The 27,518-nt window shown below is 34.1% G+C and overlaps 1 protein-coding gene and 1 pseudogene across 2 annotated transcripts; one reads left to right on the top strand and one right to left on the bottom strand.

The window, feature by feature from the left end:
• The first annotated feature begins 1,714 nt into the window (after positions 1 to 1,714).
• Positions 1,715 to 14,866, top strand: LOC105763555 (mechanosensitive ion channel protein 2, chloroplastic). 2 transcript variants are annotated; one of them, XM_012581793.2, is made up of 14 exons: positions 1,715 to 1,957; positions 2,509 to 2,619; positions 2,713 to 2,772; positions 3,418 to 3,590; positions 3,939 to 4,062; positions 4,148 to 4,245; positions 4,372 to 4,485; positions 9,453 to 9,513; positions 9,790 to 9,927; positions 10,890 to 11,000; positions 11,482 to 11,649; positions 11,754 to 11,867; positions 12,643 to 12,699; positions 13,729 to 14,866. In XM_012581793.2, the coding sequence occupies exons 2-14, from the start codon at positions 2,542 to 2,544 to the stop codon at positions 14,650 to 14,652; spliced, it is 2,220 nt and encodes a 739-aa protein (XP_012437247.1). In that variant the 5' UTR covers positions 1,715 to 1,957; positions 2,509 to 2,541; the 3' UTR covers positions 14,653 to 14,866. The 2 variants fall into 2 exon arrangements, with proteins under 2 accessions (XP_012437247.1, XP_012437246.1); XM_012581792.2 differs by having other exon boundaries at positions 9,778 to 9,927.
• Positions 14,867 to 20,862: 5,996 nt separating this feature from the next.
• On the bottom strand, positions 20,863 to 26,760 carry LOC105762072 (O-fucosyltransferase 39-like; annotated as a pseudogene).
• Positions 26,761 to 27,518: the final 758 nt, after the last annotated feature.

Genomic DNA, 27,518 nt, shown 5'->3' with positions numbered 1-27,518 from the left:
ATTTTATTTTAAATCTATTTAATAATTGTAAAATCTAATATTAATTTTACCTTTTTACGTGTGGGAATGTATACGGGTGGTCCACTCGAGGATGTAAAAATGGAAAGAGAAATTGAGCCCATGATTTGTAGAGTGAGAGACAACCTCCAATCTTGATTTTATTTGGTTGCATCGCCGAAAACATCTTCCGGTACAATGTTGCCAACACCGCAGACCCCCAACTGAGTTCGCCAGCTGCTCTAAAATCGATGAGTTTTAGCAGCCACCTTAGATGTACCAGGTTTTGTGACTTGTCCGGCATTAGATAACCTTCGAGGATCTGAAGAATGTACGCTCGAGCATATCGTACTCTTTGTACCTGAGTCGAATCATCCCCCAACACTAGGAATGTCTCTCGTAACGGGCCCATATAGATCCGTCCTTCGTAAATAGTATCTGAAATCTTACCCAAAAGATTGTAACATATGACTCCCCAATCAGCAGATTGAGCGGACTCGGTGAGTATGGACTCATCCATCGGTAACCCTAATTGTAACTGCACGTCCTCCAAAGTGATGGTACACTCTCCACATGGAAGATAGAATGTGTGCGTCTCATGTCTCCACCTCTCCACAAACGTGCTGATGAGTTTTGGGTCTAACTTGCACCCCCGGCCTATATTTTCAATCAACGGCGATGAAGGACTAGGTAGATTATGAATAAAACATTGTAACACTCGATCTACCGGCTATTATAAAAAATATTAATTAAATTATAAAAATTAAATAAAAAATTAAATAATATTAAAAAAATGAAATTAATCCTTACCATTTTCATTTGGTCGAAGGAGATATGTTCATCATCGAGACGAATTAATTACCGAGCCATTGCTAACATGATCAAATTTCTTACAAAAATAATAAATTTAGAGAGCTTTGAGAGCTTTCTTGAGAAATTTAGAGAGAATTTTGGAAGAATAATAAAATTGGTATGAAAAAATGGGTTGGGGGGATTTTTTACTTTTTTTTCTTGACCATTGGGCCTTTTTAAACGGCCATTGGAGGTGACCGTTAGGGGATTACACGGCCAAAAGTGCGTCCACGTCAGCGTGTTTTTGCCTGACACAAGGAAAAAAACGCTGACGTGGAAGCACTTTTCTAGGTTTTCCCCTGAAAACACGTCCACATCAGCGCATTTTTGGGTTTTCAATCTATTCCTGTAAATATTTTTTGAAGCAGCTCATTTCTGAAATTATTTTTGGAAATGGACCTTTATTGGTATTAAACCCAAAAAAAGTAGGAACTTAATTGATTTTTCTAAAAAAGTTTGAAAATTTTTGATGTATTTTGAAAGTTCAAGTATATAATTAAGTATAAAAAAAAGCAACAACTTAAATAATTTCTTTTAAAAGTTTTGAAAACTTAATTTAATAGTGAAGTAAGGTGTTATTTTCATTAATAATACATGGAATGTATAATATTATTCCAAACAAAATCCTTTTTAAAATCTTTAAAACTACACTTTTCCAAACTTTTACTAATTGCATGCCGTTGTTTTCTTTTCTTTAAAAAAACTACCTAAACTTTTTAAAAATTTTAAAGATTATTTAATTATTTTAAATATAAATTCCATATCTCAAATACTATACGTTTTTGTTCAGAAATTTTCTTGTGTTTATAAAGCATTTAATTATATATAAAAATAAATAAAGGAACAAATAACTATTAACGATTCACATGCCAGCGCCACCCCCTCCAATGAATTTCTCCGCCACTGGAGCGAATAAAATAGAAATACTAATTGCGAATAAAATAAAATAGAAATACTAATTGCGAATAAAATAAAATCCTTCTTCGCTCTCTCCTTCTGCCTTTTTCTGCATGCGAATCTCTACCTTGGGGGAGAAAAATATCAAGAAAGAGCCAATCTCGAAATTTCTGCGAAAATATGGTCGATACCTGAAATTCTCCGCTTCAAGGTAAACTATCATTTCATGGCCTTTCAATTTCTGAATTTATTTTTATTTTTTCTTTAAGAGGATTCTTCATTTCCTGTTGTGGACTTTAGTAGTTGCTTTGTCTCAATTTGTTTCTGATTGTTATGTCTAAATTTCGTCTTAATTCGGTATTGCCATACTTAAACCTGCGAGAAGAAGTTTGGTTTTTCTTAATATCATTCCTTTCTCTCTCTCTCTCTCTCTCTATATATATATATATATATATTATATTAATATATAAATATTAAACGTATCTTTTGTTTATTGGTTTCCCCAAATTGCTGCTCAAAATTATGTTAACTCATATGAATCTGATTGGCAGAATTTTGAAACTTTTTATGTAAAATTTCTCTTCTAGGGTTTCAGGGAACTTTTATTGCTCTTATAAGTTATATTTTTATCTTCTGTTGGCGCATCTAATTTTTTAATTTTCTACGGCGTGAGATTCTGGATAAGGGTTTCGCTTTAATAATATACATTTTGAGTTTAAAGCTTAGCTTTTATCGGAATTTTTTATGATCTTCTGCTACTAGCGACGCCCTGCAAGCGACTAGTTTACTTCGACGATGTCTCTTTCTGGTTCTTTGCAATTGTCCTATGATTTGGGACTTTGCAGGAACCAGGTATACAAGACAAAATTTAAGGTACAGGATTCCCCTCATCTAAGAAAGCATTTTGCATTCTGTTTTGAAATTTTAATGTATATTGAATTTTTTTTCTCTCTTTTATGTTTTCAGATTGTACTTGGAAGGGGGAAGTTGGATTTATTGAGCTCTGACCTCTCATCTCGTGCTTCGGTATGACTTTGATGCTTCTTGTTTAGGATACTATTGCTCTGCCGTTAGTTAACTGTGATTATAGATATTGAGTTGTCTTTAAAATAAGAAAAGGTGTCACCTTAATTAATGCATACATATCTGCAAAATACACATTGGATTTTGTTTCTGAAGTGTTCTTAGCATTTTTCTCTTGCTATTATTTGTGGTTTGTCTGAGATTTGGTTAAGCCAAATTCATGAAGGATGCTTTTCTTTACCTATGAACGGATATATTATAGCTTTTGCTTCTCAATATCATGTTTTAAAGTGCATGGAAACTGTCTCATGAAGTTGTAGTTTGCATGCCTGTTTTCATGTCTAATAGCACGTTGTCATTAATGTGTCTATTTCAATCTCTTAAGCACTCAATATTGTGATTATCAGATGTTGTCTGACTATGCTGGATCTAAATGCTAGATTTTTGTCCTTTCCAAATTTATGTAAATATTAGATTCTTATAAGCTAAAAAGTTTCTTTCTTTTGTCTATGTTGGCAATTATTCAATTACAATTGTACTTTGAGCTATAAACTATCGAGAGATTCTTTCATTTAATAGAATTAGCAGAATTTATGTCCTTTAAATGATGTTTGGGAATATCTTTTTCTTCTTCTCTTCTTGCAACAGTTCCTGCAACAGCATGGACAGGATGTTTGGAGAAGTTCACTCTCCAACAAATTGTACAGGCCAATGCATTTCGTTCCATACAGAAACGATGCCTTTAGGTGTCATGCTTTTGGAGTACCTGCCCAAATATTAGAACTGCCTGGTGTAAAAGCTGCATCTATTTCATTAACAAGGTGCTCTTTTGCTCCTGCTTTAGTCATCAGCTTACATGTGTAGGCATATTTGTTTTACTGAACCTCAGGATTGTTTATGTGGTTATCATTGTCATACCGAAAATCTGTTCTCTAATTAGTTAAGCATTTCTAGTTATTGGCTTTTTACTTAGGTTCAAGTTGTAACATGTGATCCTAACTATTATTTATGAAAACATTCTTTGCTCTGCTTTAGATGATTTATTTATTTTTCATGTTTCTTATAGGAGCATATTTCCTTAAACAGTACCTCTGCTGTGGTTATTGTCTTTATGTTTAGTGACTGTAATGTTTGTTTATGCATTTAAGATTTAATCCTTTGAATTGCAGGTCTTACAATACTTTACAAGCCAGTCCTCTTGCACTTAAGTTGATTCCAGCCGCTACTATTATAATTTTTTCCCTATATGGTGTTGGGCCACTTATTCGACGGGGTAGAAGCCTACTTCTCCATGTAAGTTTACTCTTTTACCATGGATCAATAAACATTTGACCAGATCAGGTCTATGCATTATCTAATATTCTATGAATATCTGCAGAAGAGTGATAATAGTTGGAAGAAGAGTAGAACACATTATGTTACAACTTCTTATGTTCAACCTTTGCTGTTGTGGGCTGGAGCAATACTCATGTGCAGGTTCTAAAATATAATATGTATTCAATGTGAAAAGAATTCAAAGAGTTTTATATTTGCTGTTATAAAATGCAAAATCTAGTTTCGGATGTTCAACTCACTTGCATTTCATTGGCATACTTCTTGCAGAACACTGGATCCATTAGTTCTCCCTACAGAAGCTAGCCAAGTTGTTAAGCAACGACTTTTAAATTTTGTAAGATCATTGTCAACTGTGTTGGCCTTTGCATTTTGCTTATCGAGGTGGGCATTTATTCTCTTTTCATTTTTGGTTCACTTTCTCCTAACTAATTGCTTGATAAGGGAAAAAACTCAGAGGAAAAAATTCTGTTGTTATTCTACTGCTTTAGTTTACAGATTATAAAGAGAGGAATAATCATTTTAAAGGAAACAAAACCTAATTTCCTAAGAATCAGTAACTGAGATTAGTTTCTATTTACAATGGAACTACTAGTAATAAGGTAAGATTTCTATCCTTAATTATAGGGATTCCAACACTCCCCCTCAAGCTGGAGTGTAGATGTTAATCAAACCCAGCTTGCCAATAAGTTCTTCAAACATGTTTCTGTTCAAACTTTTAGTTAACATGTCTGCAACTTGTTGTCTAGTAGGTAGGTAGGTAGGTGATGCATACTTCTCCTGAGTGTATTTTTTCTTTTATAAAGTGACGATCTATTTCTTCATGTTTGGTTCGATCATGATGCACAGGATTTTGTACTATGCTGACAGCAGCCTGGTTGTCACAGTACATCTTCATGGGTCTGGTATAAGGCACTTTTAGTTCTCCTTTAAGTCTTTGTATCCAAACTCCTTCGCATATACCATGAGATAGTGCTCTATACTCGCCTCTGACCGCTTGTGTGCTACCACAGATCGCTTTTTGCTCCTCCAAGTCACGAGATTACCCCAAACATAACTACAATAGCCGCTTGTAGGCGTCTATCATTAATGAACTCCGCCTGATCTGCATCAATGTAGATTGCCACGCTTGGTTGATGATCTTCTTGAAGTATGTGCCTTTACCAGAGTTCCTTTTAGATATCTTAGTATTCTATATGCGCTTCCGTGTGTTTCTCCTCGGGGCATGCATATCTTGACTAATAACACTCACATTGAAGGCTATGTCCGGACGGGTGTGAGATAGGTAGATGAGCCTTCCTACTAGACGTTGATATCTCCCCGTCGATTTCTTCTCCATCCTCATTAGTTCCCAATTTAAGGTTAAACTCCATAGGAGTTTTACCGGTTTGTCGCCCATCGTGCCAACTTCCGACAAGAGATCAAGAACATATTTCCTTTGGGAAATGAAGATACCTCTTTTCGACCTTGCTACCTCCATACTAAGAAAATATTTAAGACTCCCCAAGTCTTTAAGTTCAAACTCTGTACCAAGAAATTCTTTCAATCTCAAAATTTCGCTCGAGTCATTTCCTGTAAATATTATATTGTTGACATAAACGATAAGGATGCAGCATTTACCCTCTTCCGAGTCCTTGTAGAACATGGTGTGGTCTGCTTGTCCTTGAATGTAATTTCTGCTAGTCATAGCTTTTGCAAATCGGCTGAACCACGCTCGTGGAGATTGTTCCAGCCCATACAAGGACTTCTTCAACTTACACACTTGGTCCTTGTTTTCTTCAAACCCGGGTGGGAAATCCATGTACACCTCATTTAATTCCCCGTTGAGAAAAGTATTTTTTACATCCAATTGAGTCAAGTGCCAATCAAGGTTGGCAGCAAGAGATAGCAGGACTCGAACGGTGTTTAGCTGGGCAACCGGTGCAAACGTCTCGTTGTAGTCGAGACCATAAGTTTGGGTGAATCCCTTAGCCACAAGTCGAGCTTTGTATCGGTCAATACGATCATCGGGTTTAAATTTCGTAGTGAAAATCCATTTGCACCCTACGGTTTTTTTCCCTTTAGGTAGATTCGAGACTTCCCATGTTTCATTGTTTTTGAGGGCCTTCATTCCTTCCATCACGGCTTGTCTCCACTCAGCTGATTCAAGAGCCTCTTCTATATTTTTTGAAGTTTTTACAGAATCAACATTAGTCACAAAAGCTTTGTAAGACTTAGATAAATTTTCATAGGATACAAACCGAGAAATAGGATGTTTAGTGCAGCTCCTTGTACCCTTTCGAACTGCAATTGGAAGATAGATGTATGGTGACGGAGGTGGGACTTCTGTTTCAGAACAGTCCTCGGTTGGAGATGTAATTGGCACTGCTGTATCAGTTTAAGTAGAACGATTCCGTCGGGAGTAAACCTGTATTTGCTGTTTTCCTTGATTAGGTGGCTGTTGTACTTCGGTGGAGGTATTGATATTGGGAAGGACGGTGTTAAATTCTTGCTGCATAGGGGAAACAACAACTAAATCTGGGATAGGTTTGTTTGCAATAGTAGTAGGAGGATCAGGAGGTATAATGAGGAGAGTATTAAGGGTCTCATCTTTATTAAAAATCTCCCCTTGAAGATGAGATGCTGCAAAGTATGGTTCATTTTCAAAGAAGGTAACATCCCGAGAGACAAACATTCGGCGCAATGTTTGTGAGTAACACTTATAGCCTTTTTGTGTAGGGGAATATCCAATGAAGATGCAGGTGTGGGCTCGAGGATCAAGTTTGGATTGATTTGGTTGATGGTTATGGACAAAAGCTTTACAGCCGAATATTTTAACTAGAAGATTAGGAACATGAAATAGAGGGAAGGCCTTTAAAAGAGTATTTAGAGGTGTTTGGAAATTGAGGATCTTTGATGGCATTCGGTTTATGAGATAACAGGCAGCGAGGACAGCTTCTCCCCACAAGTATTTTGGAACATTCATAGTGAACATCATGGCTCGAGCCACATCAATGAGATGACGATTTTTTCTCTCAGAGATCCCGTTTTGTTGAGGAGTGTGAGGACAAGAGCTTTGGTGTATAATGCCTTGGTCAGAAAGGTATGGACTTAAGACAGAGTTGAAGTATTCTCTCCCATTGTCAGTACGGAGGGTATGTATGGTAGAGTTGAATTGGGTTTGAACCATTGAGTGAAAATTTTGGAATACTTTGGGTGTTTTAGATTTTTCTTTGAGTAGATAGACCCAACAGACGCTAGTATGATCATCAATGAATGTTATAAACCATCTATCCCCTATAATATTTTTCACTCGGCTGGCTCTCCATAAGTCACTATGGATTAGCGAAAAAGGTTGGGACTGAATATGTGGTTTTAATGGGTATGGCACACGGGTATGTTTAGATAATTGGCAAATTTCACACTTTAAGGAATTAATACTTTTATTTCGAAATAACAGCGGAAGATGTTTTTTCAAATACACAAAGTTTGGATGTCCTAAGCTACGGTGCCATAACATAATAGTGTCCTCTTTTGAAGTGGATAGAGCCAATCCCCCTTGTGTACTATTTTTATTCCAAATATATAGTCCATCATCAACTTTAGCAAGGCCAATCATCCTCCCGATTTACATTCAGATCACACAATCAATTGCAGAAAATTCAGCAAGAACTTTTTCATCCTTAGTAAGTTTACTAATTGAAAGTAAATTACAGGACAAGTTTGGGACATGTAGGACTTTATCGAGAGAAAAACCTCATCATTTGTACTTCTCCTATTCCACCACAAGTGAGTAAGAACCGCTACTATGCGGATTCGGATTTGTTATGACAAGGAGTGTAGGTGTGAAACAACGTGGAGTCACCTGTCATGTGATCGGAGGCGTCCGAATCGAGTATCCAAGGAGATTGATTATTAGATTCAAAAGCAATGTTGAGGGCAGTACCTTGAGTGGCTAGAGATCCATGAGTAGTGGGAGTACCAAGTATCTTATGGAGAGTCTCAAGTTGTGTTTTGGTTAAGCGAACATCAAGAACATCATCAGCAGTAGTGGAGGACAACGTGGCAGTCTTATTATCCTTCTGTTTTTTTTCAGGATAGCCATGGAGTTTGAAGCATTTTTCTTTTGTATGACCAACACGATTGCAGTGACTACACCATGGTATTGTTGATCCAGAATCATTTCCAACACGTTTTTTTGGCTGTGGACCTTTGGAGATGAGTGCAGAGGATTCAGTAGGACGGTTAGAAATCGGGGTCATAGGTTTAGGTTCCTTTGAATCTCCCATCATGACAAGACGACGCTTTTCCTCTCTTCTAACTTCTGCAAATGCTTCACCGATCGTTGGAAGAGGTGATCTGCCCATAATTCGGCCACGGACCTTGTCTAATTCACGGTTCAGTCCTGCTAAAAACTCATAAAGACGTTAATTTTTGAGATGGGTCATAAACCTGTTGTGTTCTATGCCTTCACCCCAATCTGCCTCATAATACATATCCAATTCTTGCCACAAAATTTTCAGATTGTTGTCGTAGTGAGTTACCTCGAGTGTTCCTTGTCGGATATCCTTTAACTTAAGCTTGATCTCAAATACTTGGGAGGCGTTTCCAAGATCTAAGTAGTTTTCTTTGACTGCATCCTACATGTCTTTTGCAGTTTTGAAAAAAAGATAGGTGCGGCTTATATGACCTTCCATCGAATTGATTAGCCAAGCCATTACAATTGAATTGTTGAGTTCCCAAGTGGCATAAGTAGGATCAGCTATGGTTGGTCGTGGAATTTCTCCATTGATGTACCCTAATTTGCCACGACCACGAATCACCATAAGAACCGATTGAGTGATTCCCTGATTGATATTCTGAGTTATTTGTGATGTCTCAGTTTCAGAGAAATTTTCATTGATATCACCCATTGGAGGACTAAACCGAAGGAATTTTTAGGAAGGGAAATTAGAGAAAAAAATAGGATCGAATGAATCCTAAAGCTCTGATGCCATGAAAAAACTCAGAGGAAAAAATTCTGTTGTTATTCTACTGCTTTAGTTTACAGATTATAAAGAGAGGAATAATCATTTTAAAGTAAACAAATCCTAATTTCCTAAGAATCAGTAACTGAGATTAGTTTCTATTTACAATGGAACTACTAGTAATAAGGTAAAATTTCTGTCCTTAGTTATAGGGATTCCAACAATAAGGATAGTTACCAACTTTAAAATGATGTATTGTGAAGCACAATTTAATTTAATTTATTTATAATTTTCGTAATGCTGTTCAACTGAAACTGAATAATGTTGATAATGTTTTCCTAGTTGTACTTCTCCATAACAGTTGTTTTGTTGGCCACTAAACATGGTTAAAATGCTTCTGTGCAGCACGATTCAGCAAATGCAGAAATTCTTCATGGAGACGAGTGATTCCAGTGATACAAGAAATGTAGGTGACATTGCTCTTACATAAAACAATTGATATTAATTACTAATATTCACGTCATTGCTATTGTTTATTGCTAATTAGCAGAGTGCGTGAAGTGTGACTCGGATGCCTCCATTAATTACAGTAGAGAGATACCTATAATACACATAAATTATCTTTCATTCATTTTATTTAGTTACATAATTTTCTGGTTGTTTTTATGGCAGCCTGAATTTTAGTGTGGCCCTTTGAACTAATTCATAAACTTATCTTCTTTTTTGCAAGATGGGTTTCCAGTTTGCAGGGAAAGCTATATACTCTGCAGTTTGGGTTGCTGCTGTGTCGTTGTTCATGGAGTTGCTGGGTTTCTCTACAGAGAAGTGGCTGACTGCTGGAGGTCTGGGGACGGTTTTGCTGACTCTTGCTGGTCGTGAGGTACACCTAAATGACATTTTCATGTTGATTCATTTAAACTTGTATATATGTTTGGATACATTTGCCTTGATATTACTTATTACCAATGGACAGTGTTATATTTGCATTTTAAGTAAAAATACTTTATGTTAACTGCATTTTAGCGAGAATAATATAGATGGTATAGGACTGGAATGTGGGATTACATATTTCAAAATTTTGAATCGGAAAGAACTTGTAGTTGTAGGGTTTAATTGAATAAGATGGTTAGGTCTGCAGGTTTGTTTAGAAAGGAAATCAGCTTTGAGGGCGAAAAACTAACAAAAGGGAAATAATTAAGGGTTGCAATTGAAGCTTGGAAGTTGCTTTTGGTGTTTGATTTGGTAAAAGTTTGATAGGTTTAAGAAACTGATTTATGGTCTGTAATTCTTGAACAATGCTAGAAATGGGAATAAGAAGATGAAGAAGATCAAGATAACACTTTACACCTAAAGCTAAAAGTTGCTTCATACAATCAGAAGGTAGCATAATTTATCATGCATCTATACCATCTTTGAAATTATCTTCTTTATCAAATGAAAGAGTTCACATGCTTATAGTGTTTACTTTACCCTATTCTCACAAGGATTTAGAGATAAGATACCACTGAAATTTGTTCTCTTTAGATAACAACAGAAGGAAACCCCAAAAGGAACTCTAGACTCTCATCATGAGATTTTTCAACTAATTTGGAAATCGGTGGAATACCACTGAGAATAGACCCCTAGAAAGCAACAAATAATAAATTTATCTTTTGACCCAAGGAAACATAAAATTACTATTTGTTCAATCTTGTTCATGTCCTAAATCAGGTCAAGATCAAACACAGATTAACAAAGTTCCAAACATTGTTTTTCCTGTTCTATCTTTTCTAGATCCCTTTGTTGTCTGTGTCAGTATATGCATTTCCCCAATGCTTGACATTGTATTGTTTGTTGTTGTAGATATTCACTAATTTTCTTTCAAGTGCAATGATTCATGCAACTCGACCTTTTGTTGTGAATGAATGGATTCAAACAAAGATTGAGGGATATGAAGTTTCTGGCACTGTTGAGGTTTGTATCTGATCCCTGTCTCTGAATGAGTTGTTTAGACAAAAAGGTGTTCTTACTTCAATATACTTTATGGTTATAGAGCTGGTATTATATCTCTAAATTAGGATTGGGTTTTCATGATGAGATTCCCTTTGTCACTTAAAAAATATGCTTGATTGTTATCTTCCACTGAAATCAGGGGTAAATTAAGCAAGAATGCGGAAAAATTGGGAATAGGAAAAGGAATAAAAGATGAAGAAATACTCAGAGAAGAATTCTCAAAGAGGAATATCCATGCCCCTCTTCTGACAGCTTTTCCTTATATATAACATCCTTACATCTAATAATCCAAGAAAATAACCAACAATATTAAAATAATGGAAAAAAAAAAAGTTTGTTATATCCGGCTCTGCTAAATGACTATTTTACCCCTTCAATATTAACTGGACTATATCATTGATCTGAGGATTTTCTTATGCCTTATATGTTTTTTCATATTTAGCATGTTGGTTGGTGGTCACCAACAATAGTAAGAGGGGAAGATCGAGAAGCAGTTCACATTCCAAACCACAAATTTACTGTAAATGTTGTGAGAAATCTTAGTCAGAAAACTCATTGGCGCATTAAAACTCACCTGGCTATCAGTCACATGGACGTCCATAAAATTAGTGTAAGGAGTTATCCTAGCATGTCAAAACTTCTATTGCTCCTTTGGAGGCGTTCCATTGCAATATCCATTTTTATAAATATTTTTTATTCCTTTTGTTTGTGCAGAATATTGTTGCTGACATGCGCAAAGTCCTGGCTAAGAATCCTCAAGTTGAGCAGCAGAGATTGCATAGAAGAGTATTTCTGGAAAATATTAATCCCGAAAATCAGGCTCTTATGGTTCGTGCCTTTGTAAAACTATTCTTTTTTTCATCATTTGTTTAGATTTTTTTTTCTAAGTGCTGTCTATTGATGCTAAAAGAATTTGCCTCAGTCCGGTGTCTTTCATATTTTATGCCAGTAATATAAGTGTGTGATGTGGTGCCATACATTTTCCTTTCAAATCTAACCAACCAAAAGACATTTGTCAATTTGGTTACTCTAATAGGTACTTTAAAGTCTAATTATATTTACCTTTTAGTATTGACCTTTTCCTAATGCCTTTTTGAGTGCTTGTGTATGGTTGATATGGTACTTCATTAAAAACGGAAAAAAGGGTAAAGTAACATTAACTTCCTTAAGCATTTCTGAGAACCTTATAATCCAAGAACTGCCATTTTTAGTTTATTTTTTTCTCTTAAGGTCTGCTGCATATGAAGGATGGAAAGGAGTGAGAATGTAAAATTTGTTAATCTAATCATTAAGCTACAAAGTAGGAAAGTGGTTATGAATCTTAACCATTTGATTAGCAAATTTCCATCCTTGCTCCTTACTATCCTTGATGCCAAGCAAAGCCTTCAAATTTATGGACTAGAGATACAGTAAATGTATTTACAGATGTCCTTTTCTGGTAGTGAGGAACAAATCAATAGATTTTGCTAAACTGTGAAAGAAACATGAGTTATTATTGGCTGTGATATCCGACATGTACAATGCATTAGTTGTTGTGCTGAGTGTTGTCTATATTATCCATGTCCTATCATTATTCTTTCCTCTTTTCTTTCTTATTTGACAGATACTGGTGTCTTGTTTTGTAAAAACTTCCCATTTTGAAGAGTACCTATGTGTCAAGGTAAGAGGATTTCTATACTGCAGTTTATACCTTTCAATTTGAATGTGGTCTGGGAATTGTATTTCAGGGCGTTTGGGTGCATCAATGATAATGGCAGTAATACGCCATTCTAGGAAAAAGTTAGTTATATTATAACTTGAAGTTGGCACATGTGTTGAGGACAATGGTAAGGCACATTGCACTTTCAAGGGAGGACGCAGATTCGAACCTTGAAGATGGCATTGTTGGGAGGGATAGCCATGAACCTCGAATATCGACCGTAAAATGGATGTGAAAAGTACCAACAATAAAAAACTTGAAGTTAGCGGTATTAAGACTTTGCTTGGTAGTGTAAAGAAAATTGGAAAGGAAAATTGAAAGAATAGAAAAATAGAATGATAGAAAATATAAATTTTCTTTTTGAAGGTGTGCTTGGTAAGAAAGATGGAAAAATTGAAAGAAAAAATAATTTTCTTTCCATTTAATACTTGGTAGAGTTGAAAATGTGAGGAAGAAAATAAATTTTGAAAACTGCATAATTTTGAAATAAACATGCATTCCTTTCTCATTTTCTTTCCTTTTATCATTTCAATTTGGAATTATTTGTTTTATGCATCAGGATAGAAAATGGCCATGCTACTATGGTACGATACAGATCCTAGAGAAAGATAAATTAATCAATTATATAAAAATATCTCAAAGGAATCCCTGTTTAATATTGAGAGATTTATTAGATAAATATTCAAAGACAAACTTATTCATAGCTTTTTGTTAATTAAGCATGCTTTTGGCTATTTAGAATGCCATGCATAGCTATTTTCTTCTTTACCACGAGCAATAGGTTTTTAAGTAATCCTTTGGTTTCTTTTATTTGGCTGGTATATAATATAACTAAATTTGGTTGCTGATTGTGAACATTCATATCGTCACTTAATTTCTGATGAAAAAGAACCATTCTGATTATGTTAATTTATATTTTCCGTAATGGTATCTTCCATTAAGTTTGATATATTTGAATGGATCCATTATTAGTTTTGGTTGATGGTGCAGGAAGCTATACTTTTGGATCTCCTTAGAGTCATCAGCCATCACTGTGCCCGGCTTGCCACACCAATTCGCACTGTGCAGAAAATATATAGTGATGCTGACTTGGAAAATATTCCTTTTGCAGACTCGATGTATAACCATGATGGAATACAATCTAACAGGCCTCTGTTACTGATTGAACCCTCTTATAAGATCAATGGTGAAGATAGAACAAAAGGCCGTTCTTCCCGTCCAGCTGGAGAGCAAGATGGTAAAACCACAGTGCGGCCTAGTGCTGACACTAAAGGAGACAACAAGGCAGGAATGATACCAAAGCCTGACTCCAAGTCCAAAGGAACACCATCTGTTGAACCCAAAGCTAATGCCAAGATAGGAGAAACTCCAAGCTCTGACACCAAGGAGAACTTTAAGGCCACATTTGAACCGACATCTGATGATAAAGTGCTCTTGAAATCACCATTAAAATCTGTCTCCAAAACAAATTCTAACGCTGCAGAAACATCTAGTTCCAGCCCAAAAGTTCCAGATTCAATCTCAGATGATCTGCTAAAAAACAAAAAGGTCACTGACAAGCAACAGAAAAATGCTAGACAGAGCAGCGAGTTGGAGAACCCTTCATTGACCTTGCAGGAAACTGGTATTGACAAAGCAGGAGGATTACGAGAACCCTTCCAATCAAAACAGGAAGATGAGAAGCTGCCAGTCTCTCAGCCACCAATGACAAGATCTGCCTTGGAGGAAAATATAGTTCTCGGTGTAGCATTAGAGGGCTCGAAGAGAACACTACCTATCGATGAAGGGTTGACCTCATCTGCTGTAGATGCAAAAGAAGTTGCATCTTCAAGCCGGAATGGAAACGGATCCACTGCTGGGGATAAGAAAGATGGTCAGATTCTATCGACTTCAAAGACCCCTAACAATCAGTGATGTATTTGAGAGGTAACTACTGATCCCCAGAGTTTGCGACTTGAATTATCTAACACCTTTTGCTGACACCTACACTATAGAGCTGTGTTTCTTCAAATTGCACCACGCATGTATATTTTCTTCTGGGTACTCTTGTATTATTTTTGTGAAAATAAGTAATATATAATATTTATCTTGAGAGAATCGGTAATACATCGTTCTCCCAGTTTCTTTAGCTTTGCGGTGAAAAATGATTGGTGTTGCGGTCAAGGGCAGCCACATTGAACGTTGGCTGAACTTCCATGGCTGCAATTACTCAGATGAATAAGTTGCTTCATCTCTTCATGGATTCAAGAATTGGATTGGAGCCAAAAGCACTTTTGGCACCATAAGTAATAAAATTTAAGATGCTTTTGAAGTTAAAAGTATTTTTGAGAAGTAATTTTCTATTGAAATGCAAAATGCAAAAGCTCGAATTTCTAGCTTGTGTTTGAAAAGAAAAAAAAACTTTTAGATATTTTTAATATTGGATATATAATTCTCTTTTTTAAATTTATTTCAAATACATAACATTATATATTTAAATTTGTAATAATTACATCCTCTGCCTTATTTAAAATATATTTAAATATTTTAATTAATTAGATTTTGTAAAAATACGTTTAAAAACTACTTCATTTAAAATTTTTATAATATATATTTTAAATTTTATCCATGATAAATTTTAAATAATAATGTGTCTACTACGAAAATTCAAAATGTGACAAGTCTAGTGAGGCGGTGCTAGTATTTTAGTATTTAAAATATAAATTATATATTCAAATTAAATTTTACTAACCATTCACGTTAATTACTTAAAAATATTTAAAATTTATATTTCATATATTAAAGTATTAATAGTATTTTTTATATTTTTATTGAAATATTATAATATTAATGAATATCAATATCATTTGAATGTATATTTTTACTTTATAATATCATGTTTAAAATAGATATTGTATTTTTCAAAACACTTTTGGATAGCAATAGGGTTTTTACACAAATAGGGTAACAAAAAAAATCTACTGAAATAGGGTGTTAGAAAAAGTATTTACCAAAATGGGTTACTTTTTTCATTGGTGCCTATTAGATAGGCGCCAATGAATTAAAAAAATATTTTTTTTGAATAAAATATTTTTTTATATTTTTTAATAAATTTTAAAAAATACGGGTCAAAATACGGTCAACGGGTCGGGTCGAGTTGGGTGGCGCCTATCAGGTAGCCGTCAATGAAGGTGCCTCATAGAGAGGCGCCAATGAAGGTGCCTCATAGAGAGGCGCCAATGGTGGCCTTCTGCCACGGTTGCACCAGCAGCATGGTCTTGTCCTCTCATATTTTTTTTTTTTGCCTATAAGTAAATGGTCCCAACATGCAATGGGCACGGTAGAGAAAAAAAAAAAAGAGAGAAAGGAGAAGAAGAGAAGGAGAAGAAGAGAAGAAGAAGAAAGAAAAAAAAAGTAATGTATTATTTTAGTAAATAATTTTGTTTATAATTTAAAAAGTTTATAGTTTGTGAATTTTTAGAAGATATTTTAGAAGATATTGTGAATTTTTGTTATTAATTATTAATTATAAATGATCTATATTTAGTGTTTATAGTTTGGATTAGAATTTTGTATGAATATTCTAATTTTTGTATGAATATTGTAATTTTTATGAATATTGTAATTATTTTATAATTAAATTTGTATTTATAGTTTTAGATTAGTATTTTGTATGAATATTGTAATTTTTGTATGAATATTGTAATTTTGTATGAATATTGTAATTTTTTGTATGAATATTGTAATATTATAATTTTATATGAATATTGCAATTTTTTGTATGAATATTGTAATATTGTAATTTTGTATGAATATTGTAATGTCGGGATATATTGTAATATTGTAATCTGTATGAATATTGTAATGTCGGGATATATTGTAATATTGTAATTTTTGTATGAATATTATAATTATTTTATAATTAATTTGTTAGTAATTTAGGATTATGTTATAAATTTTGTGTTTGTAATTATTTAAAATTTAATTTATTGGTAATTTAGGATTAAGCTATAAGTTGTTGTGTTTAGTTTAGTATTTGGTGAGTTTAACATATAAAGTTTATAAAAAATTAAAATTATTTTATTAAAAGTTTAATTATAAAAATTAAAAATCATTTTATTAAAAGTTCAATTATAACTGACTTTTTAATCATATAGTTGTTGTTAACTCATTTAATTTTTATATAATGTAACTTTTATATAATTTAATTTTATTTGATTTTGAATTTATTTAATAGAATTATTGATTTTTGAAACAAATTAACTGAATTTATTTTTTTGATTGCAGATTTGCAGGATCAATAAAACTGTTTTATTGATCCAGCAAATCTGCAATCAAAAAAAATGAATTCAGTTAATTTGTTTCAAAAAATCAATAATTATTGTAGACTAAGTTCCTTTGGCGCATAAATTACATGACCTTATAGCAGACTAAGTTCCTTTGGCGCATAAATTACACCCATGCATTCATGTAGATAACCTTCTTCGTGTTGGCCAAAAACCCTAGTCCGTGTTTAGAGGTCATATCATTCATTTCTTTTCCTTTGTCATGCTCTGCTAATCTAGTTTGCAATTATGCTTGCCATACTAAAGGCTACATAACCATTCTCATGTATCATGATTCGCCAGTTCCATGCTCATATCATTGAAGGCAACGCCATGATTTTATTTCCTTTTTGTTCAGACCATATGGTTCCTTTCAAAGTATACGAGTATTAACTCAATACGAAGCAAGGCCCTTATAATGTTTATGCAGATATGCTTGACCAGACTTTTCATAATAAACATTCATTATTTTGGTACAAACACTTTACCTTTACAGAACAGGTGAACTTACCTTATACTACATTAACAAAAACATAATATACTCATGAAGTATGAAGGAACTCACCAAAAAAGTTGCAAAAAAGCTCAGACAACAGGACCCTTGCCCTTATCTTTCAAGAGTTTCTTGAGCTATAACATCAATAGTTATCTTATTAGATCATTTTACCAAAAGCTAAGAAGTTTAAACAAAAAACATTAACAGGAAACCCAAAATCTGAAAGTTTCCTCATTTCTCACTTTAAGCTGACCCAAAAGCATAAAACCCTACGGCCTTGTAAATAACCATAAAATAACTTGAGTTTCATTGGTATTTACTAGGTACCAACGTTGGTGAAGTTTGCTGATACAACGAATTCGATCCTTCATGCAAGTTTTAGTTCTCAAGTTTTTTCGAGAAAATGTAGAGAGTTTTTGGAGAGAAAAATTAAGTTTTCCAAAGAAAGTACAAAACTTGGTCAAGAAGCCAATGCTGGATTTATACAAGTGCACATGAAAGGAAAACTTAGTGGGCAAGTTTATCGCACTACCCTTCCTTTGGTACCTATGACTAATAACATTCTCTCTCACCTTAAAAGCATGTTCTTTTAATTTCAAAAACTGTCCCATTCTAACTAGTACTCTTTAGGCCAACTAAATGGGCTTAGCACTTAAGGAATAAATATATTAACGTCTATTAGCTGGGGTGGCGTATACCTTGCAAGGGAGTCATCCAAACCACCACGCTTGCCTTAATAAAGACTTTGCCCAAAGGCACATTCTATAGTATTTGAGCATTTAGTCATATCTAGTACCATATTCACTCAGAATCTATTCTATAACTCTTACTTCTAATATCAATACTCGAATATTGTGACTTCGCCAGATAAATGTTACTGGCAGTCCCTTTTCTCCATATTGTGTTAGTTACTATGGAAGAATCATAATCTTTATGTTTTTGCTAATAGTAATAACTGTGTATAAGAACTTGTAGATACATGTATTATTTGGTTAAAGAGTTATGCAAAATCAGATTCAATCTGGCTTCAACCGAATCCTATGGTGTCGATTATATATGGTGGTCACCACCGAAGAAAAGGTAGGTTAAACTCAACACGGATGGAGCTGTGTCGTACATTAACAATTGTGCTTCGGTGGGAGGCGTGTTTAGGGATGCTGATGCGAGATGGTTATGTGGGTTTTCAATGGCGGTTGGCAGGGAAATAATTTTTCGAGTTGAAGCACGTGCTATGCTTGAAGGATTGTGCATAGCATGGGAGAAATGATTCAGGAAGTTAGAACTAGAATACGATAATGCACTTCTAGTGGAGACTCTGCTAGTTGGTGGAGCTACCAATAGTAGTTTGGTGTAGCTACGTTTAATTAATTACCTTTTTAGACGAAATTGGAAGATAAGACTTCATCATGTTCCAATGTCTCAAAATGCGGCTGCTGATCAAATGGCTAAGTACGTGAATAATGGTACACCGAATTTGGTCGTGTTATTTGTGGATCCACCAATCTCGGTACAAAGGTTTTGTAGTTCAAGAGTAATGCCTTTACATGAGTTTGGTCGTTTCAATATAATCGATTAGTGTTGTTCTTTTCTACAAAAGAAAATGATGATTTTACCCTTTGATAAAAATATTTTACTTAATATTAATCTTATAAATTATATTCATTAAAATTATAAATTTATTATCATAAATTTTGTTAGAATTTATTAACCTAATTTATTACAATATTTGTATAATTATATTAAAATAATGTCATCAAAGTAATAATTATTTAAAATTAAATTATTAAATATTCATAATTTAGATTCTTATTAAATATTATAAATAATTCATATTTAATAATAGATATTAAAAGTAATAATATTGTACTTTAGTTAAAAATAAATTTTATCATAATGTATTTAAATATATATATATATATTTATACTTGTCTATAGATTAAGCAACCCAAACGGTATAGTAGGCCCAACTCGACTTGGGTCGAGCTTAGAAAAGATTTTTGTTTGCGAAGATAACTTAATTCGACTCGAATTTAATTTAAATAATAAAAATTAATGAAAATTTAAATTTAATTATAAGATATAAAAATATATTTTTTTACTTTGAAGAGTGAATAAGCTAACAAATTGTGTCGAGTTGACCAAAAAAAGAACTTATGTACAAAAGGGTAGGGACTAGAGAAGGAATGACTATTCCATAGAATGAGCATTCTTCAAACCAAATTGTTGAAAAACTGTTCATCACTAAATAGAGAATGAAATCCATTATCCACAACCAAACATGTTAAATCTTAAATTAAGTTTCTAAAAATCTATAATTTTAAAACTACTCAAAAAGCAATAAGAAACTAACCTAAATCTACTAGCAATTTATCCATTTTAGTGCATTAAATAATATTTGATTTTCAATGAATTATTTATATACTTTCTGTAATTGAATTTTTAATCTTTTAATTTTCTACTAAAATACATAATGTTAACCATCTATAATAATGATAACATTTTATCATGATAGATAAGTTTATTATTAAATCCTTTAATTTTACCTTATAAATTTTTTTGTCGTAACTAAGATATCTCCTACCGACAATAATAACAATTATTCTTGTTGTGAGTGCTTTTTGAAGAAGTAAATGACTAATAATGAAATGTGCTCTATTCACATAAGCACAAATCAAACCCCTGACCACATGATTAAAAACAACCACCACATCTAATTTACCTATCAAATAGTCTTTACTAAATTAATTATAACATCATATCTCAATTTTTGTAAAATCACTCAGAATATAGTTATGATATTATTTCATTTGAATTTTGTACTGAAAACAAGAATCAAACAAAATTATATTTGTAAATTTTATTAAAATAGATCTAAATCTTATATGTTGTTTTATAAGACTTAAAATTTTGACAAACTAGCTATTATAGAGAAGATAGATTATAATTTTAAAAAACTAATTATTATATTAATATTTTTACAGTGGAATCGAATGGTGAAATTGGTTATATAAGTTGGAAGGAAAATTAAAAATTAAATCAGTTTAACTTTGGATCCAATCATCAAAAGTTGAATAGCAATAAGCCTGTGTGCGCTTGTGTTTATGGTCTTGATTTCTTTAGGGGTAACGAATTCCATGAAGTATAAACCACAGCCTTCAAACTTAAACAGTTGGATTAAATGGTGACATAAACCAACCAATTAATGATTTAATTAGCTTCATTGCAACCTGCATCTAACAAGGTGATTATATAATAACCAGTGGAAAATTTTCATGTAAGCGTTCGACAGTGCCATAACCAAAACTATGTTCCCTACAACACTCGTTCTTTCCTCAAGTCTCGACAACAGCATAATGCTGCCATCTGCTTCAGTTGCATAAACATAGATGTTTGATTCAATTCCAATACAAATAAAAAGGTTGTACAGACAGCTTCACCGGCAGAGGTAATGCAACAAATAGAACTAACATCAGTCGACGATTAGGTTACATACTCCACTCCACTGTCCATAGTAGCATCCACATAAATTTGATGCCAACAACCCCATTCTCGATATAAATACCACCACCGTCAATATGCTACAACAATACCTTGTCTACTAAGAATGCTATACGTAATAATATATATCTATGGGAGAGAAATGGGGTTACTGCTTATTTATGACACCAATAGCACAAGCTGCAAATAATAAGCTGCATAAAATCAATAAGATATTGAAAGTAGTCTGTCTCACTTCTTTGGGCATATCTATAACTGACCCTTAGGGGCTTAGGCTCTGCACATGCAATCAGGTGCAGGATATGTATATATGGACTGTTTTGGCTTCCTTAACTTGAGCTGCCCTTGTCTGTTTTGGTGCCCTTCTGCCACTGCCTGACGGAATTCCAACCAAGTAATGTTTTTGTTGAGGAAGAGTTGGCCCAACAAAGCCATATCATGTTCTCAAAAGTTCGATGTCCTACCTGTTTGTATCATAGCAACTATCATCATCTATTTTCAAATGGTGAAATATATACCGTTAACTGAAGCAGAAGGAAATAAAAAAAAATTATAGAAGCACTGCAATTGCACATAATTGTTCGAAATTTTCCACATATAGACTTTCGGAACTGTTGCAGCAAAGTGGAAAGCTCTGTATCTATAAGTAATTCCAGGCTATATTACTCAGATTTGGGTGTGAGCATCGGATACATCCGACACAGGTATGTATGGTAGGAGTTTTTCAAGTTTTTCAATATATTTGGAGAATTTTTGGATGTCATATCCCAAGAAAAGAAGTACAACAAAAGAAATGCAGTGTTCCCCATGCATTAGCTGGAAAAACTTACCAATGCATTGTGCATGTTCCCCGGAGAAGCAGAGACAAAGATGTCACTATGCATACCAACATAGTAATCAACTGCAGCTAATAAAGAAGCCTTTCCTTTTATACGAGCCCTTTCCTCTGAAGAGGCAAGGCTCTTTTTGTTTTCCATCAATGGGAACAGCTCACGTAGGGTGGAAATCCTAGCTTCCCCACCATATACCTGAAATATACTGCCATTTGGTGAATAAATCATAGAAAAGGTGTACAATATATTAGATGAAACATAGAAACACAAATTCCTACGACAAAGGACCTTGTGGGAAGCAAGATAAAGCCGGGTACTGTTGTCAAAACCCAAAGCTGCCAATAGCAGTCCGATTTCTTCAGGAGTCAATGGGCAACGCCCCTGACTTCTCAACTCTTCATCGGTAAACTGAGAATTGAGAACCCTCCCTCCCCAAATTGTTTGTCTATACTTTGCCAAAGCCAACTTTTCAGCTTTACCCCACCAAAATCACAGGCCGAATGGGCTGCCGTATCCTGCCAGTATAAAATGTTAGTAAGATACTGAAACTTGCCAAAATGACTAAAGGATGCTAAACTTTGAAAGCATATAAATTTCACAATGGCACGGCCCATCTCACTTTTCCTATGGAAGTTGAATGCATAAGTTATGCAGGCAGATAGCGTACAAGGTCTAAAAAATGAAGCATTATATCTTAACCAATAGAGCTAGAGATTATGAGCAACATACCTCAAGTATATAGAAACACTAGATTATGGCATACTGCAATGTGGGTGAAAAAGTTTATATAACAAATTTAAAGAAAATTGATATAAAAATCAAATGTTGATTTGGTTGGGATGGTTAAGTTGGGATAGTGAACACTGATGTTTTGGATTCAAATTTCATGTTTCTAAACAATATATTTTTCCTAGATTTATCAAAATATAAAAACATATAAATACCCTCAAAATAATATTTGTTGCTTTGTAAAAGAAAAGGGCTTTTGATAATTTTACAACTAAGTTGGGACCCGATTGATTGATCACACCAACTCAGCCGAAACCTTAAATAATAATATAAATACGGAATTAATGCTTCCAATATTTTAATATGCTCAACCGCATTTCAAAGTAAAATCTATACAAAAGTCGATGCCACTTGTCTTGATTGATAACTTATTAAAAAAAAAAATCAGTGGTTTAAAATTGTAAGCATGTTTGATACTCTAATAAAAAAATGATAGAATTTTTCAATGAAAAAGTGTGGAAAATGATAAGTAGATAAGGAGATAGTTATCACTTACCATAGAATTTTTTAAAAATTATTTTATTTTATTTTTTAACATTATCCTTTAAATACTTTACTTTTAAAATTACAAAAGTTACATTTATCAACCAACCTAATTATAGTCTGTACTTAATTTTAAAAATATACCAAAAAGATTTTATAATTTAAATTCAGTTTGCCAAACAACACCAGTTAAAATACAAGTATCCTAATCTAGGTATAAGTAGGTTATACCTTATCAAACCGAAGATGTAAGACGACAAATTTCTGTGGCCTTTGTTTGTCATTTTGATCAGTGGTCACCCTGAGATAGTCACTACTAAGTGCTTCAGTTTCACCAGGAGGATATCTGAGGCGATGGACAATGGCATCTCCAAGTGCTCTAATGTGCGGGACAAAAACAAGTGCTTTAAAGTTGACTTTACAACGTAGTTGCTGGATCTCACTCGGCAAGTTGTCAAAAGACAAACGGTGAGAGCATGGAGAAATTGCAGCAATCCCATAACTATGCCAAAATAGGACAAGCAAAAGGAGCAGGTCGGTCAGCCTACATAAAATGTAACCTTTTACAATGAAATCAACATTAGCTCATTAATTTTTAATTTAAAAAATCCAGGTTTCGTTGTACACAAAAGTGCAATATATACCGAGGGGTAGATGGAGCAAATATATTCAAAGCTTGTTTATTCCGAATGCCCCATGACAGGAACAGGGATGAAGGAAAACTTGATATGGTCCAGAAATCTTGGGCCCAAAACTTTTAAAAGAAACTAAAGTGCGCATTCAAATCGAGAAATTTGAGATGCTACCAACCTCTGTAGTACAGGCAAGACATTTTCGAGATACCAGTTTGCAGATGCATGAACAGGTGCTCTTTTAATTCTGGTGGCCCGAATAGCAGTGGCGTAATATTCCCTTGTGCTCCAGGAGAATTCATCTGGCAACTCTTTGACGATTGAAACATCATCCTTTAATACATTAATCAAGCGATCCACATCATATATATCCATGAATGAGCTGCAGGAAAATAGGTACTTCAGAAAAAATGCCCCCTTAAGACCGAGGCAAAAATTGCACATTCTGCTAGGAAAAAAGAAATGGAAAGGACAAATTCCTTCCAAACATAAGTACCTTGAATCTTGCCAAACCGGATTTACTTCAAGATACGGGATCACAAGTGTTGCATTCAGTATTTTAGCAACCGCAACAGCATCACATAACTAAAGAGAATTTAATGTTTGGTTATCTTATTGGTTTTCTGAAAGTGACAAAAAATATAATCAAGCGAAGTAGAACTACTGAATGTAATATGCTAACAATACATACCCCCATTCTTTGCTGGTTGAGTCCACCATCAAGAAATACCTGAAGATATCCTTCAGAGTTCTGTGGCAATGCTGCTTAAAGTTATCGAAGAAAAATTAAATATTGTGATCAATGATAGTTTAAAATTATTAAATACCAAACTTGAGTCTGACAACTCGAAATACCAACAATGTAAAGAAACTAAAACTAGAAATCTCATTACTGATCACTCACATGGGGTATTTACAGATTCAAGACATGGTCTCCACCCTTGGTCAGCCAAAGGAGTCCAGAGATCGGACTTCTCTCCGTTGGACTGAAGAAGTAAATCAAACAGCAAAATTGCAAGTTAGAATACACTCTGAAAAGGAAAATCACAACATATGTATGAACATATGCTGCTTAAGCAACATCTACTCACACTTTTGCCTTCTAAGGCACTCCTGAGTAAAGATAAATGTCTAGGTTTAATAACATTCCACTCCTGCAAAAAGAGTCGAAGGGCACAATTAGTCGACTTCCTTTTCTAGCTCAAGCAAGAGTATGATAACAACAAGGTTGAAATTCATTTCCTTCCCAAAAAGCAGCTTATAAGCATTTATCATGCTAACAATTAACACTAAGCAGTCAACGGCACAATTTCTTTATTATTATTATTATTATTATTATTATTATTATTATTTGCAGTCTCCTTCTGTGTTTTACTGTCCATGTTCTAGGTTTGTCCTGCAGCCAACACTTAATAGCAAAATTACTTTATTTACTGACCTGTGTAAAGGCTCCAATCTCAATTTCATGCACCAAAAACCCATGATTAATGTGGGATTCATCATTGTCTTTGAACGGAAAAACCTGTTCATCAAAGATAACATGTCGTGAGTGAAAAATTTTATTGGTGGATAACGATAAACATTTCTAACCTTTATGACGAATACTATAACCAAGAAAGACACATTTTGTGGAACGAGGCTCTAATTTATTCTTTATATTGGGCGAAGCCAAGGATAGCAACAACAACCGAAAACACGAAGAAAATTATATTCCGAGTTTCGTTGAAAAATAACTTGATATGGGGATTTATGGTTGAGTTTTGGGGTTGGCAAATGATTTATGGTATAGACAGCAGCAGCAAAGGCATGATCCCAATATTTAGGTGGTACTTTGGAATGATGTAAGAGTGCTCGCGCCAGTTTCAGTAATATGTCGGTGTTTTCTTTCAGCGCAGCCATTTTGTTCAGGGGTGTATGGGCATGAACTGCACTGTAAGATGGCATTGGAAGCTAAGTATTTTTCTAGAGCTTGAAATTCCCCACCCCAGTCAGATTGAAACTGTTTAATCGGTTTGCCAAAACATTTTTCAACGATAGCTCGGAATTGAACAAAGCAATTGAATACATCAGATTTAGTTCGCAAAAAAAAATCCTTGAATACTTGGTATAGTGATCAAAAAAGACAACATAATATAAATATCCATCAACAGAGGCAATTGGAGAAGGTCCCCAGAAATCCGAACATATTAATTCAAGAGGTTCTTTTGCTTCAAAAGTAGAATCAGAAAAAGACAATTTTCGAGACTTGCTAACACAACAAGCCTTACATAACAACAAGTCATGCTTAGAGGAAGCAGACAAATTATTCAAATTTAAGACTTTGCGAACAGTTTTGGAACACGCATGGCCTAAACGAGCATGCCATGTAGACAGGGAAACTGAGTGACAAACTGGAGAAACAGGATCTGCGGCCAGCCGATATAGGCCATCTCTAATGACTCCCTGATGAAGTACCTGCTTCGTCTTGAGATCCTTAATCACAAAATGGTCAGAGAAAAATTCCACAGAGACATCATTAGATTTAGTAAACTGAGGAACAGAAAGCAAATTGAGATTAGCTTCTGGAACATGAAGAATATTATGAAGCGAAAAAGAATGAGAACCAATAGTAATTTTATTAGAACCGAGACGAGCAATGGACAGAGATTTACCATTAGTGAGAGTGACTTCATCAGTTCCGCTATACTCAGAGTGGAGACCAAGGTTTTCCAGTTCAGAAGTTAAGTGATGAGAGGCACCCGTATCGACAATCCACTGCTTGTCGGAGTGATGAGATTAAGAGTTGTAATTGGCAGTCGGCTTAGGTTGGGTATCATTGTATTTCGGGCTTGGACATTGTCTGGCAGTATGGCCACGCCCTCGACAATTATAGCAGGTTGGTTCGGAAGGATAGGAGCCATCACGGCCCTTGGAGGAAGAGTAACCAGCTCGGCGGTTGCCACGACCCTTGCCACGGGAGTTGCCATTAGATTGTTGCCGACCGGCATAGTGGGCAACAGCCGCTGGATGAAGAGTCTCAGAGGCTTTCATATTATATAACATATAACATATAACATATAACATATCCCATTGCAATTTTCATATCACATAATGCAATTCATGTATTTCATGTCAATTTTCCATTTTATTCATTTTGGTCCTCTATCCTGATAATCTTTACCAAAATCAATCAAAACATGTCATATAGTCACTTCAATGATTCATTAATCAATAAACATGTATATGCAAGCAAATATTTCTATCTCGAATCATAAAAGTACAAATTAGAGTTTTTGATTATTCGTCGACCACTTTCACTTTTCCTTTCCCTCTCAAAGGTTCTGCATCAACATTAACTACGTCCATTCACAAAACATATCACACAATCAATTACCATTTAATTCCCAACTAAATATCAATTTATACATATTTTGTAATCTATTCAATTTAGTCCCTAAAATCGAGACAAGCATAACTTTCAATCTAGAGCTTCAAAATAAAATCCAATTTCACATATATTAATTAAGAACCCTCTACTTCCTATTCCTATTGAAATTTCATGCCAATTTTACATTTTATTCAATTTGGTCCCTAATGTATGAAACTAACAATTAAACTTTACAATTTAATCTTTTTCTTAATCTAAGCTTAACTTCTAACAATTTCACACCTAAATCATTCAATTATCAACAATTGCAACTTTTAAAAACTTTAACAGTTTCACAAATTAGTACATGGACTAGCTAAATCAAGGTCTCATGACCTC

The sequence above is a fragment of the Gossypium raimondii genome, chromosome 12 (assembly GCF_025698545.1).
Source record: "Gossypium raimondii isolate GPD5lz chromosome 12, ASM2569854v1, whole genome shotgun sequence".
In the NCBI taxonomy this organism is placed as follows: domain Eukaryota; kingdom Viridiplantae; phylum Streptophyta; class Magnoliopsida; order Malvales; family Malvaceae; genus Gossypium; species Gossypium raimondii.
The sequence above is the reverse complement of the archived record's forward strand: the minus strand, read 5'-3'. Positions and strand labels throughout refer to the sequence as shown.